This window comes from Mustelus asterias, chromosome 3 (assembly GCF_964213995.1).
Source record: "Mustelus asterias chromosome 3, sMusAst1.hap1.1, whole genome shotgun sequence".
Taxonomy (NCBI): Eukaryota; Metazoa; Chordata; class Chondrichthyes; order Carcharhiniformes; family Triakidae; genus Mustelus; species Mustelus asterias.
Window position 1 is genome coordinate 148138896 of NC_135803.1, and position 20409 is coordinate 148159304.

Consider the following 20409-nt stretch of genomic DNA (forward strand, 5'->3'; position numbering starts at 1 on the left):
TGGAAAATCTAATAGCAGTAAGAAGGAATAGAAGCTGTGGAGGGTTTGAAAACAAGGAATGAGAACTTTGAATGATGAAGTATATCCTGCCCTGAACAAACTATCAGGCAAAATTTAGTTGAGATACCTTGGAGGAGGGGCACTTCAAACTTCAGCAGTTTCTGCAGTGCAACTCTGAAAATCCTCCATAACGATAACACAGCGCTAGTGTCAGGGGAACGGTGGAAAAGCATTCCATTAAGTGTTTTGAAGTACTTTATGGCATTAAAGGTGTCACGTGAATACAAATTGTTGTTGATCTGAATCATTAGCAGCAGCCACTGGCCTCTGTTCAACTCAATCGTGGTAGGGACCAAACCCAAGCTACATGACCACGCACGCACACACACACGCACACGCAATCTCCAAGCAACACTTTCTAGCAGTTTTTAACCCCAGGTATCTGAAGTTCCAAAGTAAATAATGGGACATCCGTATTCAAATCAAGGAAGGACTCCTTGGAAAGTAACTGCGATTTTCAAGTTCCCACTATTAAATTCTGTTGTTACAGCGCCAGGCTGGCGTGCTACTAACTCCTTCATTGAAAGCATTGAATGTATTCAAGAGGCGGCTGGATATAGCGCTTGGGGCGAATGGGATCAAAGGTTACGGGGAGAAAGCAGGATTAGGCTATTGAATTGGACGATCAGCCATGATCGTGATAATGGCGGAGCAGGCTCGAAGGGCCAGATGGCCTCCTCCTGCTCCTATCTACTCTGTTTCTATGTTTCTGTGTCTCATGCTCCCGCGTATCAAGCCTGAGTGGCCTTACCAAAATGGCGGGCACATGAAGCTGACCTCACTCACTCTAGATTGTTCGGTCGCCTGACGGTGGGAATTGCTGCCATCTTTCCTCTAATTGTTTGCAGCCTGGCCCGGAATCTCCCTCATGGAGTAAAGAAAACCAATCCTTAATGTGCCAAGGATTTGCAACTCGTGCAGGGCAACTAAAGTTACTGAATTCTTCATTAATATGCTGTTAATTTTCTTTCAAGCAATTAAAAAGATTCTGTTTATTATTTTAACGTGTGTGTGTGTGTGTGTGTGTGTCTGTCTGTCGGCCGAGTGGCATTATCGCTAGACTATTGATCCAGAAACTCAATTAATGTTCTGGGGACCCGGGTTCCAATCCCGTCACGGCAGATGGTGGAATTTGAATTCAATTAAAAACAATCTCATATTAAGAATCCACTGATGACCATGAAATCATTGTCGATTGCCGAAAAACCCATCTGGTTCATTAATGTCCTTCAGGGAAGGAAATCTGCCATCCTTACCTGGTCTGGCCTACATGTTATTCCAGAGCCACAGCAATGTGGGATTACTGTCAACTGATTCCTCTTAACTAGGGGATGGGCAATAAACACTGGCCAGCCACGGATCCCCATGTCCCACAAATGAATAAAAATATATATATATTTGTATTGATATATGTACAAAAATATTAACGGTTCCTGGTAAAGAGCGTACTTGTTGATATCCTTTGGGGAGGGACAATGGCAGGAATGGTCCTGCAATTGCCTTGAGGTGAGAGTTCTGATAAAGTGGATGAACGTCAGCACATTGCTGTCAGATGAGGAGCCAAACTTTTGTGGAGTTGGCATTTCAAGTGTAAACCTGCAGCTGAGCCTCTGTGTCTCAAACGGGGCGTGCGCTACTCTTTGTAATTGACAGTGTCTGCCCACTAATGCAGGAAGGAGGCTTTGAATTACGATGATATGTTATTAGTACCTCTGCTTTATCAAAGAAAAGAAGCCCTGCAGTCAAAAATAATTTTAAAAAATGCTTAAAGTTCTTAACGTGATGTTTTGGTGGAGGGGGAGGGGGGTGTGCCAAGATTTCCAGATCAAAGGTTCCTCATTGTGTTGCTACTTCAGTGAATGAACACAACTGATGAAGTACATTATTAAAAGCAGTGTTAGAATATACATCTTTTCTTCAGCCAGGTGCGCTGCTTTGAAAAGAGTTGCCCTACTAATCTTTTGAAACTTTATTTTTAAATCAACTACAGTACAATGGAGCTACGTACGCAGGGAGCGCCCTTCCCAGAAAGTTGAATAGGAATTAACTTTATTTTGGGAGGGATCTGTGCCTTCGTTATCACCATTGAATTGAGAAATGTATTCTGTGCGTGTTTCTTTCCTCTCACCTCAAGGACGGTCCCGTCAACTGCACTTGTCAATGGGTGGCACGGTGGCACAGTGGTTAGCCCTGCTGCCTCACAGTGCCAGGGACCCGGGTTCAATTCCTGGCTTCGGTCACTGTCTTTTTTTAATTCATTCGTGGGACATGGGCGTCGCTGGCTGGTCAGCATTTATTGCCCATCCCTAGTTGCCCTTGGAGGGCAGTTGAGAGTCAACCACATTGCTGTGGCTCTGTCATAGAGTCATGGAGGTTTACAGCGTGGAAACAGGCCCTTCGGCCCAACTTGTCCATGCCGCCCTTTCTTTTTTAAAACCCCTAAGCTAATCCCAATTGCCCGCATTTGGCCCATATCCCTCTATACCCATCTTATCCATGTAACTATCTAAATGTTTTTTAAAAGACAAAATTGTACCTGCCTCTACTACTACCTCTGGAAGCTTGTTCCAGGCACTCACCACTCTCTATGTGAAAAAATTGCCCCCCTGGACACTTTTGTATCTCTCCCCTCTCACCTTAAACCTATGCCCTCTAGTTTTAGACTCCCCTACCTTTGGGAAAAGATATTGACTATCTAGCTGATCTGTGCTCCTCATTATTTTATAGACCGCTATAAGATCACCCCTCAGCATCCTACGCTTCAGAGAAAAATGTCCCAATCTATCCAGCCTCTCCTTATAACTCAATCCATCAAGTCCCGGTAGCATCCTAGTAGATCTTTTCTGCACTCTTTCTGGTTAAATAATATCCTTTCTATAATAGGGTGACCAGAATTACACACAGTATTCCAAGTGTGGCCTTACCAATGTCTTGTACAACTTCAACAAGACGTCCCAACTCCTGTATTCAATGTTCTGACCAATGAAACCAAGCATGCCGAATGCCTTCTTCACCACTCTGTCCACCTGTGACTCCACTTTCAAGGAGCTATGAACATGTACCCTGAGATCTCTTTGTTCTGTAACTCTCCCTAACGCTTTACCATTAACTAAGTAAGTCCTGCCCTGGTTCAATCCACCAAAATGCATCACCTCGCATTTATCTAAATTAAACTCCATCTGCCATTCGTCAGCCCACTGGCCTAATTGATTGAAATCCCGTTGCAATTGGAGATAACGTTCTTCACTGTCCACTATGCCACCAATCTTAGTGTCATCTGCAAACTTACTAACCATGCTTCCTATATTCTCATCCAAATCATTAATATAAATGACAAATAACAGTGGAACCAGCACTGATCCCTGAGGCACCCCGCTGGTCACAGGCCTCCAGTTTGGGAAAACAACCCTCTACAACCACCCTCTGGCTTCTATCAAGAAGCCAATTTTGTACCCATTTAGATACCTCACCCTGGATCCCATGAGATTTAACCTTATGGAGTCACATGTAGGCCAGACTGGGTAAGGATGGCAGATTTCCTTCCCTAAAGGACATTAGTGAATCAGGTGGGTTTTTCTGACAATCAACAATGGTTTCATGGTCATCAGTAGACTTTTTTTTTATTGAATTCGGATTCCGCCATCTGCCATGGCAGGATTTGAACCCGGGTCCCCAGAACATTAGCTGCGTTTCTGAATTAACAGTCTAGCGATAATACCACGAGGCCATTGCCTCCCTGTCTGTGAAGAGTCTGCTCGTTATCTATGTGGGTTTCCTCCGGGTGCTCCGGCTTCCTCCCACAGTCCAAAAGACGTGTTGGTTAGGTGCATTGACCGTGCTAAATTCTCCCTCAGCGTACCCGAACAGGCGCCAGAGCGTGGCGACTCGGGGATTTTCACAGTAACTTTGTTGCGGTGTTAATCTTACAAGCCTACTTGTGATACAAATAAGTAAACTTAAAACCTGTTTTGCTCTCTTGCAGAAAGAACACGGAATGGAGCTCATTTCCATCGTTTGTGAGGTTTGGAATGTGTATGCTGAACACATGAGACAGGAAGTACAGACGAAGCGATTATCACAGAGGTCCGTAACATTCCTTTCAGTTTGAGACCCAGTGTGTTATGATTACTCAGTGGCGGTCATTTTAACTGTTGGCAATAATGTACAGCGAGTGGTAACAGGTCCGCAGCCACTTCACCTCCCTCCTGATCCGCATTCCCATTGACTTAAATGGAAATAAAAGTCAGGAGGGATGTAAGGTATCCAATTTGCTATTGCCCATTTTTAAACTACCGTGTGGTAATGTTCCATCCCACCACATCCCCCACCATCGCTTTAGTTATGCTGCCACATTAATGTTTGATTATGTTTGTTTGTTCAAGGGGTAGGCAATGAGCTGGTGATATTATCGCTAAACTATTAATCCAGAAACTCAGCTAATGTTCTGGGGACCCGGGTTCGAATCCCGCTCCGTATTATCAATACACACCAGGAACCTGACATCTGTGTTCACAGTAAAGTAAAAGTTAAATAAAGTTTATTTATTTGTGTGACAAGTAAGGCTTACATTAACACTGCAATGAAGTTACTGTGAAATTCTCTGAGTCGCCACACTCCGGCGCCTGTTCGGGTACACTGAGGGAGAATTTAGCACGGCCAATGCCCCTAACCAGCACGTCTTTCAAACTGTGGGAGGAAACCGGAGCACCCGGAGGAAACCCACGTAGACAGGGGAGAACGTGCAAACTCCACACAGACAGTGACCCGAGCCGGGAATCGAACCCGGGTCCCTGGCGCTATCAGCAGTGCTAACCACTGTGCCGCCGATTACAGATGATGCCATCAAGGGGTAGCATGTAGATGAGAAATAGGAGAGGCCTGGAAAGGTGAGTACTGGTTCGGGAAATTCCATTTCCAAACACACTTTCAACCCACTCAATGGTCAGTTATTATCCTCAACATTCCACCCAGGATCTGTTTACCAGCATGGTGGCATAGTGGTTAGCACTGCTGCCTCACAGCGCCAGGGACCCGGGATCAATTCGGCCTTGGGTGACTATCTGTGTGGAGTTTGCACATTCTTCCCGTGTCTGTGTGTGGATTTCCTCCGGGTGCTCCGGTTTCCTCCCACACTCCAAAGATGTGCAGGTTAGGTGGATTGGCCATGGTAAATTGCCCCTTAGTGTACCAAGATGTGTAGGTTAGGGGGATTAGTGGGGTAAATACTTGGTGTTATGGGGAACATGTTTGGGTGGGATTGCCCCAAGTGTCAGGAGGATTACGTGGGGTTAAAAGGGTAGGGTCTGGGTGGGATTGTTGTTGGTGCAGACTCGATGGGCTGAATGGCCTCCTCCTGCACCGTAGGGATTCTATGATTCTACTGAAGAGGATAACAAACTTGGCCAGCTAACATCTACAGGTCTATGTGACAACATTCAAAATACCTGATCACAAGGCCATGTGTCACATCAGTGTTTGCATAGTGAACTTCTTGGAGTTGGTCTCTTAAAGGAGCAAGACCTGGACAACATTTAGGCTTCGGCTGATGAATGGCAAGTGTCAAGCAACCACTATCCCCAATAAGAGAGAATCTAACCATCTCTCCTTGACATTCAAAGGCATTATCATTGTTAAATCCCTTACAATTAATCTCCCGGAGGGCAGCATCGACCAGTAACTTAACTGGGCAGCCACATTAATACTGTGGCTACAAATCAAGTCAGAGATTATGTTTTCTGCATCAAGTAACTCAATTCCTGATTCCACAAAACCCTCCCACCACCTCCATGACATAAATCAGGCATGTGATGGAATGCCCTCCATTTGCCGAGGTGAACGCAGCTCCAACAACATCGGAGAAGCTAGATTCTCGTACAGAACTGGCTCCCCCTTCCTCCAGTCTTAAACACTCGCTCCCTCCAGTGCACCATGGGTATAGTGTGCTCCATCCATCGGATGCACTGCAGCAACTCACTAAGGTTCCTCTGGGAACATCTTCCAAAACTGTGACTTCTAACAGTTTGGACGATATGGGCCATAGGCACAAGAGAAGAACACCATGTACAAGTTCCCTCCCAAAACACGCGCCGGCCTGATGTGGAAGTATATCAGTGTTGCTTCACTGTCATTTGGTCAAAATCTTGAAACTCCCTCCCTAATGATGCTGTGGAATATCTGACCACGAGGTCTACAAGAAGGCAGTTCACCAGCATATTCCCTAGGGTGCCATCCCATGAAGGAATTAAAAAGAAAGGTCTATGGGACTACGGCAACATATTTGCAAATTAAATTAATAGTAATCTTCGGCACCGTTGCTCTGAAATTCCTCCATTATAAAGTCACAGAGATATACAGCACGAAAACAGGCCCTTCGGCCCAACTCATCCGTGCCAACCAAGTTTCCAAAACTGAATTAGTCCCAATTGCCTGCCCATATCCTTCTAAGCCTTTTCCACCCACGTACCTGTCCAAATGTCTTTTAAATGTTGTAATTGTACCCGCCTCTGCCACCTCCTCTGGCAGCTCATTTCACACCCCTCTTGTGTGAAAAGTTGCCCCTCAGGTCCTTCTTAAATCTTTCCCCTCTCACCTTAAACCTATGCCCTCTAGTTTTGGACTCCCCTACCCTGGGGCAAAGACCGTGGCCATTCACCTTATCTATATCCCTCATGATTTTATAAACCTCTATAAGGACACCCCCTCATCCTCCCATGCTCCAGGGAAAAAAGTGCCAGCCTATCCAGCCTCTCCTTATAATTCAAACCTTCCAGTCCTCTCTCTATATACTTACCTGTCCCTTTGTGTCTCTCTGTGTCTCCTCTCTCTCCGACTGCCTGGGTGACTCTCTCTCTCTCTGTCTGCCCCTCTCTCTATATATAACTGTCCCTTTCGTGCCATCCCATGAAGGAATTAAAAAGAAAGGTCTCTGGGACTACAGCAAGATATTTGCCAATTAAATTAATAATAATCTTTGGCATGTTTGCTCTGAAATCTCTCCATTATAGTTAATGTAAAAAGGAATTCAGACAATGTAAATGATTGTATTGTTACTTACCAATGGACTGGGATTATGGGATTGAAATTTCCAAGTATCTAAATATATATATGGCGGAAGCGATGGCCTAGTGGTATTATCACTAGACTATTAATCCAGAAACACAGCTAATGTTCTGGCCACCCGGGCTCGAATCCCACCATGGAAAATGGTAGCATTTGAATTTAATTTTAAAAATAACATGGAATTAAAAATCTACTGATAACCATGAAAACATTGTCAATTGTCAGAAAAACCCCATCTGGTTCACTAATGTCTTTTAGGGAAGGAAATCTGCCGTCCTTACCCAGTCTGGTCTACATGTGACTCCAGAGCCACAGCAATGTGGTTGACTCTCAACTGCCCTCTGAACAAGGGCAACTAGGGATGGGCAATAAATGCTGGCCAGCCAGCGACGCCCATGTCCCATGAATGAATAAAAATATATAAATAATCAGATTATCTCCACAAAGGAAGGAATCATAGAATCCCTACAGTGCAGAAAGAGGCCATTCGGTCCATCAAGTGTGGACCGACAACAATCCTACCCAGGCCCTATCCCCGTAACCTCTCATGTTTACACCACTAATTCCTCAAACCTATGCATCCCGGGACACTAAGGAGCAATTTAGCACGGCCAATCCACCTAACCTGCACATCTTTGAATTGTGGGAAGAAACCGGAGCACCCAGAGGAAACCCACGCTGACACACAGGGTGAAAGTGCAAACTCCACACAGACAGTGACCCGAGCTGGGAATCGAACCTGGGTCCTTGACGTTGTGAGGCAACAGTGCTAACCACTGTGCCACCGTGCCACCCAGGAGTAATTGCTTCCGTTACATTGCTATATGAAATTTAAATAAAGTCCAATTACCGAAGCCCTGTTGAAAGATGAACTCAATCCCCTAATTAAAATTGCACACAATTAACATTAAGCAATATATATAAAGATGCATAGTACATTTCATAGCTCCATTGAAACACTCGTATGAAAATACAAATATACTTTAGACCCAGGTGCAGTCCAGTGCCCATATAATGTTGGGGGTAGTGTGTTAAAGTGGATTGGGGACTGGCTATCCGACAGGAAGCAAAGAGTCGGAATAAATGGGTGTTTTTCCGGTTGGAGGAAGGTAACTAGTGGCGTGCCGCAGGGATCGGTACTCGGGCCGCAACTATTTACCATTTATATAGATGATCTGGAGGAGGGGACGGAGTGTAGGGTAACGAAGTTTGCAGACGACACAAAGATAAGTGGAAAAGTGAATCGTGTGGAGGACGGAGAAGATCTGCAGAGAGATTTGGACAGGCTGAGTGAGTGGGCGAGGATATGGCAAATGGAGTATAACGTTGAGAAATGCGAGGTTATACACTTTGGAGGAAATAATAACAAATGGGATTACTATCTCAATGGAAACAAATTAAAACATGCTACCGTGCAAAGGGACCTGGGGGTCCTTGTGCATGAGACGCAAAAGCCCAGTCTGCAGGTACAACAGGTGATCAAGAAGGCAAATGGGATGTTGGCCTATATTGCGAGGGGGATAGAATATAAAAGCAGGGATGTCTTGATGCACCTGTACAGGGCATTGGTGAGGCCGCAGCTGGAATACTGTGTGCAGTATTGGTCCCCTTATATGAGGAAGGATATATTGGCATTGGAGGGAGTGCAGAGAAGGTTCACCAGGTTGATACCGGAGATGAGGGGTTTGGATTATGAGGAGAGGCTGAGGAGATTGGGTTTGTACTCGTTGGAGTTTAGAAGGATGAGGGGGGATCTTATGGAGACTTATAAGATAATGCGGGGGCTGGATAGGGTGGAGGCGGAGAGATTCTTTCCACTTAGTAAGGAAGTTAAAACTAGAGGACACAGCCTCAAAATAAAGGGGGGTCGGTTTAAGACAGAGTTGAGGAGGAACTTCTTCTCCCAGAGGGTGGTGAATCTCTGGAATTCTCTGCCCACTGAGGGTGGAGGCTACCTCGCTGAATATGTTTAAAGCGCGGATGGATGGATTCCTGATCGGTAAGGGAATTAAGGGTTATGGGGATCAGGCGGGTAAGTGGTACTGATCCACCTCAGATCAGCCATGATCTTATTGAATGGCGGGGCAGGCTCGAGGGGCTAGATGGCCTACTCCTGCTCCTATTCCTTATGTCCTTATATTCTTATAACTGTATGTTCATGAACATTATTAACCTTTGCCACTTGAGTGACAATGAGAAACAAAAAAATTGAGGAAGAAAGAGTGAGGGCCAGGGAGAATTTCTAACTAATTCCGTTTTTGTTCCCTCCTCTTCCCATTGCCCATGAATGTGGCTCAGACACAAACCTCCAGTGTTTCCCTCTTCCTGCGCTGCAGACTCCCTTAAACCAGGGAGTGGGTGTGTTAGTGGGCTCACTGGTACTGAGGGAACCTGACCTCGGCAGGTACACTAAGGAGTGTCATATTGACACCACTCCACTGCCCGGGATTTTATCTGTTTGTTGTAGTTGTTGGAAATGTCTTACTGTTCCTGTTCATGTGTGTGTGGTTCCCAAGGCTGGAGGTTACCCTCTGAACCAGCAGCTGAAGGATGTAAAATTCTAGCTGCTGTTTGACGGGTGGAGTAAACATCCGCCTGTGGCTATTTCCTCTCTGATACCACTCCAAGACATTTCCTATCGCTTTAAAAAGAAAAGCACAGGATCTCTTGATAGCATCATATACACCAGACCATAGCAGGACCCTGCTGCTATGTGTGCGTGTCCAGGTGTTTGTGTGTGTGATGTGAGAGCGTGTCTGAATGTGTTTGTGTGTGAATGTCTTTGTGTGTCTTTGTGTATATGTATGTGTGTGTGTGTGTGCGCGAGTGTGTGTGTGTGTGTGTCTGTAAGAGTGTGTGTGTGAGTGTGTGTGCGTGAGTGTGTGTGTGAGAGAGAGTGTGTGTGAGAGAGAGTGTGTGTGTGTGTCTGTGTGTGTCTGTAAGTGTGTGTGGGTGTGTGTGCGTGAGTGTGTGTGAGTGTGTATGTGTGTGAGAGAGAGTGTGTGTGTGAGAGAGAGTGTGTGTGTGTGTGTGTATGAGAGAGTGTGTGTGTGTGTGTGCGAGAGAGAGAGAGTGTGTGTGTGTGTATGAGAGAGAGTGTGTGTGTGTGCGAGAGAGAGAGTGTGTGTGTGTGCGAGAGAGAGAGTGTGTGTGTGTGCGAGAGAGAGAGAGTGTGTGTGTGTGTGTATGAGAGAGAGTGTGTGTGTGTGCGAGAGAGAGAGAGTGTGTGTGTGTGCGAGAGAGAGAGAGAGTGTGTGTGTGTGTGTTTGCTGAATAAGACATTTCCCAGACTTGCTCAAGAAAAGCATGTTCATTTTCACTTTCTATGACCAGGAGCCAATTAGAGGGAGGCGCCCCATCTGTTTCCTCCGTAGGTTCATATTGTTCAGCCTTGCTGTGTCCCAGACACAGTCTCAATCAGGTCTTACATGTATCTCTGGTTGCCAATACATGTAGGGGGGACTTTTCCGGCCATCCACGCAGACGGGATTTTCTGGTCCTGCTGCAGTGAACGGAGATTTAGCTCAGGGGAGTACAGAATAGACTAGAGCTAGTTCCGCGTTAGTGTAGTGGTTAGTACCCTTGCCTGTCATGGCGGTGGTTGACTTCCCCGACGGGGAGCTTAGAAGTTATGTCAAGAAAAGCTTGTGCTGGCAGGCGAAGTGGACTCCCCCTCCTTGACCTGACCTTTGCACCCAGACAGTCGGCTTTCACAGGAGCAGAAGTCAGGGAAACTGGCTTTAACACCAAAATGTTAAAATGGTTATGGAATCCTTTTGAAAGGCAATACAGTGAGATCTTTCCCTGTGCTCTCCGTGTTGATGAGCGGTCAATGGAATTGTCCGAGAAGCTTGCCATGAACAGTTTGGTATCACTCACTGCTGAGATATGAAACCTGGTAACCGCCAGTGGAGAATAAATGTCTCTTCAAAATTACCTCTGCATCCATCACCAAACTATTGTGTCTGCTGGTTAGCTGAGTTAGGCTTCAGTATTTTTACTGCAAAGCAACACTTGGGACTTGCCAATTTATTAGCTCAGAAGTGACACTTAATTTTTCTTACTACCATGTCGACCAACCATGGCGCTGCACGCGGAAGGAGACATCTTGACATCTTATGACAATGTGTAAATTGGCGGATCATCTTCAGTTGAAATAAAAATCAGAAGCGGTGCAAAACAAGTAGCTGATTTGCCGTTGCCCCTTATACACTTTTGCACAAAGGCAAACGTACTCCCTGAGTGTCGAAACCAAATAGTCAATAAGTGAAGTGAGGTTAAGGAATGGGGATAATTGGACTCAGGTTTGCTAATACAATGCTGTTCGCATTTTAAAGTCATCCAGACTGTTCTTATTGTTACATAAAACTTCCATGTATTATTTATTGATTAACAGGCGGTCATTTTTGGGATGCGGTGAACAATGTCTGCTGAGGGGGTGAGAGACACAATAAACTCGAGTTAACATCGGCTGTTTCCATAATAAATGTGGACTTAGGAATTTCTAAATTGATGTGGAACTATAACAAAATGTGACATCGTGAAGTACGATTTTACAAACAGGAAGAGTGCACAGAATCAAGATTGACCATGGAATTTTCCAGCAATTGTGCGTCCATTGTTAATCATACCTCTTTGGCTCAGTGTCAGTTCTTGTCACAGAATTGTTACTGTGCAGAGGGGGGCATTCGGCCCATCGTGTCTGCGCCACCTCTTTGAATGAGCATTCTGACTTAGCACCATTCTCCGGGGCGCACAGCACCGCTGCCTCACAGTGCCAGGGTTCAATTCCAGCCTCGGGTCACTTTTTGTGTGGAGTTTGCACATTCTCCCCATGTCTGGGTGGGTTTCCTCCGGGTGCTCCGGTTTCCTCCCACAGTCCAAAGATGTGCATGTTAGGTCGATTGGCCATGCTAAATTGACCGTCAGGGGATTAACAGGATAAATATGTGGGGTTACAGGAATAGGGCCTGGGTGGGATTGTGGACGGTGCAGACTCGATGGACCGAATGGCCTCCTTCTGCACTGTTGTGATTCTGTGATCCCTGCCTCTTCCAAGTGACCCTGCACACTGTTTCTATTCAAATAATCATCTAAAGCCCTCATGAATGTTTTGATTGAACCTGCCTCCATCACACTCCCAGGCAGTGCATTCCAGACCCAAATCACTCACTCTGTGTAAAAGGTTTCTCTCACATCACATTTGCTTCTTTTACAAATCACATTGAATCTGTGCCTCTCTCTTTCTCGAGTTTTTGACAATCTTCATTCCATCAATGTTGTGCATAGACCACTCAGTAATGAATGCATATCTACGTAAAACCAGACCCAGGAAGCCCATGCATATCTAACCTTTAAATGAACTCTAATCTTTGGATTCAGATGATGGTAATTGCATGCAAAGATAGTTCTTGTGGTTTGTAAAACCATCTCAATCCTTCAACCACTGTCGAATGGCTGTTCTTGCTGATAAAAACTGCCCGAGGCCCTTGATTAAATCTGTAATCTCAAACCCAGGTATTTATTAATCTATGCATAACCCATGCAAAACCTTTGATTAGATTACAGTTTCTAATAACAGCAATCTGCATTTATATAACGTCTTTACTGTATCGAAGGGACTTCACAAGGAGCAGAATCAGACAAGAATTGACACTGAGCCAAAGAAGGAGATATTAAGATTATTGACTCAAAGCTTGGTACATGCGGTAGGTTGTAAGAGGCTTCTTAAAAGGAGGGACGTCGAGGGAGAGAGGCCTAGGGAGGGAATTCCTGAGCTAAGGATCTAGACAAATGAAGACATAACCGTCCACGGTGGGGGTGGAAGCAGTGTTGCACAAGAGGCTAGAGCTGGAAAAATGCAAAGATCTTGTAGGGTTGCAGGGCTGGAGAAAGTTAAGCGGTAGGAAGGGGGGCGTTAAGGAGGCATGGTTAGCAAGTTTGCAGATGACACCAAGATTGGTGCCATAGTGGACAGTGAAGAACGTTATCTCCAATTGCAACGGGTTCTTGATCAATTGGGCCAGTGGGCTGACAAATGGCAGATGGAGTTTAATTTAGACAAATGCGAGGTGATGCATTTTGGTAGATTGAACCAGGGCAGGACTTATTCAGTTAATGGTAGGGCGTTGGGGAGAGTTACAGAACAAAGAGATCTAGGGGTACACGTTCATAGCTCCTTGAAAGTGGAGTCACAGGTGGACAGAGTGGTGAAGAAAGCATTCGGCATGCTTGGTTTCATTGGTCAGAACATTGAATACAAGAGTTGGAATGTCTTTTTGAATTTGTACAAGACATTGGGTAAGGCCACACTTGGAATACTGTGTGCAATTCTGGTCACCCTCTTATAGAAAGGATATTATTAAACTAGAAAGAGTGCAGAAAAGATTTACTAGGATGCTACCGGGACTTCGTGGATTGAGTTATAAGGAGAAGCTGGATAGACTGGGACTTTTTCTCTGGAGCGTAGGAGGCTGAGGGGTGATCTTATAGAGGTCTATAAAATAACGAGTGGCACAGATCAGCTAGATAGTCAATATCTTTTCCCAAAGATAGGGGAGTCTAAAACTAGAGGCATAGGTTTAAGGTGAGAGGGGAGAGATACAAAAGTGTCCAGAGGGGCAATTTTTTCACACAGAGGGTAGTGAGTGTCTGGAACAAGCTGCCAGAGGTAGTAGTAGAGGCAGGTACAATTTTGTATTTTAAAAAGCATTTAGATAGTTACATGGGTAAGATAGGTATAGAGGGATATGGGCCAAATGCGGGCAATTGGGAATGGTTAGGGATTTTTTAAAAAAAGGGCAGCATCAACAAGTTGGGCCTGTTTCCATGCTGTAACCCTCTATGACTCTATGACTCTATAAGTATTGACCAAGAATTTCAACAAAAAGAAAGTAATTGCCACATTCACGGGTTAAAGTCAAACACGGGGTAGGTCTTTTTAGGACTTGTTGCTCGTCCAAGGTTCAAGATGGAAATGCCCCATAAGCCCGCAAACCCTTCTGCTTACATCACTATAGGTCACATGATGTTCTACCGGCAGAGATGCGAGTACTTTAAATACATAACAGGGGTGAGGCCAGAGAGGGAATTGAATGCAAGAATGAGATTTTAAAATCAAGGTATTGGTCATAGAGTCACAAAGGTTTACAGCATGGAAACAGGTCCTCTGGCTCAACTTGTCCATGCCGCCCTACTTTTAACCACTAAACTAGTCCCAATTGCCCGTGTTTGGCCCATATTTCTCTATACCCATCTTGCCCATGTAACTGTCTAAATGCTTTTTAAAAGACAAAATTGTACCCGCCTCTACTACTACCTCTGGCAGCTTGTTCCAGACACTCACCACCCTCTGTGTGAAAAAATTGCCCCTCTGGATACTTTTGTATCTCTCCCCTCTCACCTTAAACCTATGCGCTCTAGTTTTAGACTTCCCTACCTTTGGGAAAAGATGTTGACTATCTAGCTGACCTATGCCCCTCATTATTTTATAGATCATTCTCTATAAGATCATCCCTCAGCCTCCTACACTCCAGGGAAAAAAGTCCCATTCTATCCAGCCTCTCCTTATAACTCAATCCATCAAGTCCCGGAAGCATCCTAGTAAATCTTTTCTGCACTCTTTCTTGTTTAATAATATCCTTTCTATCATAGGGCAACCAGAATTGCACACAGTATTCCATGTGTGACCTTTCTAATATCTTGTACAACTTCAACAAGACGTCCCAACTCCTGTATTCAATGTTCTGACCAATGAAACCAAGCATGCCGAATACCTTTTTCACCACTCTATCCACCTGTGACTCCACTTTCAAGGAGCTATGAACATGTACCCCTAGATCTCTTTGTTCTGTAACTCTCCCCAGTGCCCTACCATTAACTGAGTAAGTCCTGCCCTGGTTCGATCTACCAAAATGCATCACCTCGCATTTATCTCAATTAAATTCCATCTGCCCAATGGCCCAATTGATCAAGATCCCGTTGCAATCCGGGATAATCTTCTTCATTGTCCACTATGCCACCAATCTTGGTGTCATCTGCAAACCTACTAACCATGCCTCCTAAATTTTCATCCAAATCATTAATATAAATGACAAATAACAGTAGACCCAACACCGATCCCTGAGGCACATCGCTGGTCACAAGCCTCCAGTTTGAAAAACAACCCTCTACAACCACCCTTTGTCTTCTGTCGTCAAGCCAATTTTGCATCCAGTTGGCTACCTCACCCTGGATCTCGTGAGATTTGACCTTATGCAACAACCTAGCATGTGGTACCTTGTCAAAGGCACCTTGGTAAACAAGCAGCCATTGTAGATCAGCGGGCACGGGCGTGTCATTTGACCAGGGTGGTGTGGATTGGCATATGGAGGGACAGCAGAGATTTGGATAATCTCAGGGTTATGGAGGGTGGAAGATGGGTGTTTGGTTAGGAAAACATTGGAATAATCAGTTCAGGAGCTAACAGAAATGTGACTGAGAGTTTCAACAATGGATGGGCTGAGGTGGGGCAGAGACTTGTGGTTATGTGAGCAAAGGTAGGTGGTCTTTATGAAGGGCGGATATGGGATCAGAACTCAGCTCTGTCAAATTGGACACTGAGGTTGCGAACATCCTGGAGACATTGACTAGGGACAGGCGGGAAAGGGATGGAATCAGTTGAGAGGGAACAAGGTTTTGTGTTGTGTGCTGAAGAGCATGCCTTTGACCTTCCCAGTGTTTAACTGAATACATCCATGTTGCTCACCTCAACTACTCCCTGCAGTAGCGAGTTCTATATTCTCACCACTCTCTGGAGAAAAGAGATTTCTTCTGAATTCCCTATCTGATTCTTGGTGACTATCTTATAAACTCAATGGCCTCTAGTTTTACTCTTCCCGACATCTTTTCCCATAATATCAGGACAAGGGTGACTTATAAAGGTATTTGGAACCTTTTTGACTTTTTTCTTGTGAGTTGCTCCTAGAATCCCCAAGACAATGCTCTGGGGACCCGAGTTCCAATCCCAGATGGTGGAATTTGAATTCAATAAAAATCTGGAATTAAAGTCTATTGATGATCATTAAAACGTTGTCGATTGTCGGAAAAACTCATTCGGTTCACTACTGTCCTTTAGGGAAGGAAATCTGCCGTCCTTACCTGGTCTGGCCTACATTTGACTCCAGAGCCACAGCAATGTGGCTGACTCTTAAACGCCCTCTGAAATGGTCTTGCAAGCCACTCAGTTCAAGGACAATTGCATTAGCTATGAGGAGAGGTTGGAGAAACTTGGTTTGTTTTCACTGGAACGACGGAGATTGAGTGGCGACCTGTTAGAAGTTTACAAGATTATGAGGGGCATGGACGGAGTGGATAGTCAGAAGCTTTTACCCAGGGTGGAAGAGTCAATTACTAGGGGGCATAGGTTTAAGGTGCGAGGGGCAAGGTTTAAAGGAGATGTACGAGGCAAGTCTTTTACACAGAGGGTGATGGGTGCCTGAAACTCGCTGCCAGGGGTGGTAGTGGAAGTGGACACAATAGTGACTTTTAAGGGGCATCTGGACAAACACATGAATAGGATGGGAATAGAGGGATATGGTCCCTGGTAAGGGTGGGGGGTTTTAGTTCGGTCGGGCAGCATGGTCGGTGCCGGCTTGGAGGGCCGAAGAGCCTGTTCCTGTGTTGGAATTTCCTTTCTTCTTTGTTTGTTCTTTGTAATAAATGCTAGCCCAGCCAGTGACGTCCACATCCCATCAATGAATTTTTTAAAAAGTGGTATTATGCATCATGCCATATTTTGATATTTCCCATTAATATCTATTAATATTTTGCCTCTTTTCAGACTGTCCGAGATTGTGGAAATGCTCAGTAAGGAAAAGATCGAGGAACATGTGAAGGGCCTAAAGTTTGAGATAAACTGCAAAACTGAAGAAGATGGAGAAGATCTTCCCCCTGTTTTCTACCAGATCCGGTGAAAGCATAGGAGTTTTGGGACTTGTGCCTTGCCCCTTTCACCCAAGCACCTGCCCATTTTCTGATAACCTTATAGAAACCTCTGCGTTGTTGGCCTATCAACAATGCAAAGCTTGGATATTTTTAAATGTTATTGAGTTTTCTCTTATTTTCTGAAGATAATAGTCCAGTGAAGCACCACAGCTCACTGTCACGAGCGGCCACTTTGATAATCATTAAAAAGTGATGCAGACTGCAGACTGCCAATCCCTTTTAAACATGACCCCGAGCACAGAATCTCGGCTACATTGCTGTTTTCATTCCAGGATCTAAATCTGAACCCAACCCAGCTGAGGGGATGAATATATCCTCTGTATTTTCCTTTCTGCTCACTGCAAAGATGCCACGCAGTGTGAATTGGGACAGTCACAGCTCCGTTCTGATTTGGTCATGTGTCAATCTTAACTCGTGTCAACATAATTCAGTAATAATTGGCACTAAATGGCCAGGCTTGCTCCGAGGCCTTTACATTTCCACCCATTGCCTATCCACCCACCATACTAATATGGGAAATGTAGGCGTCACATCATAATGCAAGGTAAAGTTTATTTATTAGTGATGTGGAGATGCCGGCGTTGGACTGGGGTGAGCACAGTAAGAAGTCTCACAACACCAGGTTAAAGTCCAACAGGTTTATTTGGAATCAGCGCTCCGAAAGCTAGTGGCTTGTGCTACCAAATAAACCTGTTGGACTTTTTAACCTGGCGTTGTGAGACTTCTTACTGTGAAGAATACTTCACAGTGGAAGTCAGAGGTGAAAAATGACCAATTCCTCACCACAGTTATCTTTTCCCTGTAAACTGAAACCTTTTTTAATACAAGAGATGAATAAATGTAAGGCTTCTGACTGGAAATGGCAAAATAGCATTTCACTACCCAAATTGGACTCAGAAATAATAACCCCCCCCCCCCCCCCCCCCGCCCACCCCCTACCCCCACCCCCCCGCCCACCCCCTACCCCCACCCCATATTATTAATTTTAACAGAACAAATGAAAATAATGAAAAGGGAAACTGGAAATTGATCAGCTGGAGAAAAATGTCACCTGAGGAGAAAAACAAACACCCAAGTAGGTTTGGACCCCGAGGTTGTTTTCAGAAAAGGAATTTTATCACTTACCTGATAGATTTTAAACAAGGCAGCCTTGTTGTGAAGTATGTGCCAGTGGGAAGCCTGGCTGTATTTAAATGGAGTAACTGTGTTTTTAAAAACTCCCTGTGTCGCAGCGAGTGTTAGGGATACACTCGTTACAGGTTAATTTTCACAATACACTGAAGCAAACGCAGCTTCAGTATCAAGTTATGTTTTGGTCTCTGCTGGGAAAAGCCCCTTGATTTTTGGTCGCCTTCTACTACATGTTCAATTCATCACATTTTCCGATGAGGGGAGGGATACCTTGTGAGAGCTGCATCAGTAACATTAAAGATGTGATAGGCTTTGGAATGGAGTCTGGGATTTAGGTACGTTACCCAATGGATTCACACTCCTGAATTAACACAAAGCAATACAATGATTAACGTGACTACTCCAGGACAGGTTAAGGCTATGACAAGTTTCCACCCTTTATGAACTCTCCTCACATTTTCTGTAGACTGATCCCAGTTTGCAAATAGTAACTTACAGCAGCCAGGATCACTGCTTGTTCGATGCTTGGAAACACCAACGGGGGCGATTCTCCCAAAAGAATTCTAAGTGTCGGATTCATGTAAAAACTGGAGTAAATCCTGCCGTTTTTTTCAGCGGGAGTTTCAAAATGAATCTCCCACTCTATGCGCTGCAGAGTGCCCAAGCGTGATTCGCTCCAGACACCAATGGGCGGGGCCTATTCCCACTGGAGAGGCCGGCAGCATAGCACTGAATGCGCTACTGTGCATGCGCCGATCTGTCAGCACCAAGGTCAGCGCCTGCGCTGTGGCCCCGCACTGACGGCCTCCCAATTGCTGGCCAGCTGGATCGCTGGCCAGCCCAATGGCCCCCGCAATGCCGGCCGTGCGACACCCCCCCCCCCCCCCCAAAGCCTGGTCGCAGGCTCCCCGGACATGTCTGCGCCCAGCCCTGACACCCCCCCTCCCTCCCGGCCCGCCTCGATCTCCCAATTCTTGCCGATTGGCAGTCCCGAACTACCCCACCCCCGCAGTCCCCAGCAGGCTGCCCCCTCCCACCTCAATAGCCAGTCCCAATACAAAGAACAATACAGCACAGGAACAGGCCCTTCAGCCCTCCAAGCCTGCACCGCTCCCTGGTCCAAACTAGACCATTCGTTTGTATCCCTCCATTCATGTGGCTATCTAGATAAGTCTTAAACGTTCCCAGTGTGTCCGCCTCCACCACCTTGCCCGGCAGCGCATTCCAGGCCCCCACCACCCTCTGTGTAAAATACGTCCTTCTGATATCTGTGTTAAACCTCCCCCCCTCTCACCTTGAACCTATGACCCCTCGTGAACGTCACCACCGACCTGGGAAAAAGCTCCCCACCGTTCACCCTATCTATGCCTTTCATAATTTTATACACCTCTATTAGGTCACCCCTCATCCTCCGTCTTTCCAGGGAGAACAACCCCAGTTTACCCAATCTCTCCTCATAACTAAGCTCTTCCATACCAGGCAACATCCTGGTAAACCTCCTCTGCACTCTCTCTAAAGCCTCCACGTCCTTCTGGTAGTGTGGCGACCAGAACTGGGCACAGTATTCCAAATGCGGCCGAACCAAAGTTCTATACAACTGCAACATCAGACCCCAACTTTTATACTCTATGCCCCGTCCTATAAAGGCAAGCATGCCATATGTCTTATTCACTACCTTCTCCACCTGTGACGTCACCTTCAAGGATCTGTGGACTTGCACACCAAGGTCCCTCTGCGTATCTACACCCTTTATGGTTCTGCCATTTATCATATGGCTCCCCCCTACGTTCTACCAAAATGCATGTAGTCTCCCTCCCTCCCGCACCGATCCCGACTGCAGAGTGGCAGCAGGACTCCCTACCCACACCAATCATCCCCAGAGGCTCGCCGCGTTAGGCACTGCCCCTTGGCACTGCCCCATGCCAAGTGGGCAATACCAAGATGCCCCCTGGGCATTGGCACTTTGCCCCTTGGGCAGTAACAGGGGGGCTCAGGCTGGCACCGCCAAGATGGCAATGCCCAGGTGCCAACCACCCGGCTCCTGGCACTCTGGGGTCCTCGATTGCCCCCTTCCACTCCAGCGAGATCGGGCCGCCAGCTCCCTGCAATTGCGGAGCTATAGTAAACCCCACTGGAGTGAACCACATCTGGCGGGGCGGGGGAAGAGGCTAGTGG

General features: G+C 45.9%; 1 protein-coding gene across 2 annotated transcripts in view; it reads left to right on the forward strand.

Moving 5' to 3' along the window:
- Positions 1-19106, forward strand: part of LOC144491702 (ubiquitin-like modifier-activating enzyme 1) — a 288773-nt gene extending 269667 nt beyond the window's left edge. For both annotated transcript variants that reach the window (XM_078209895.1, XM_078209896.1), the window contains exons 24-25: positions 4043-4143; positions 16940-19106. In XM_078209895.1, coding sequence (XP_078066021.1) covers positions 4043-4143; positions 16940-17072 — 234 coding nt within the window. In that variant the 3' untranslated portion in view covers positions 17073-19106. The remainder of the gene's footprint in view (positions 1-4042; positions 4144-16939) is intronic.
- The last annotated feature ends 1303 nt before the right edge of the window (positions 19107-20409 follow it).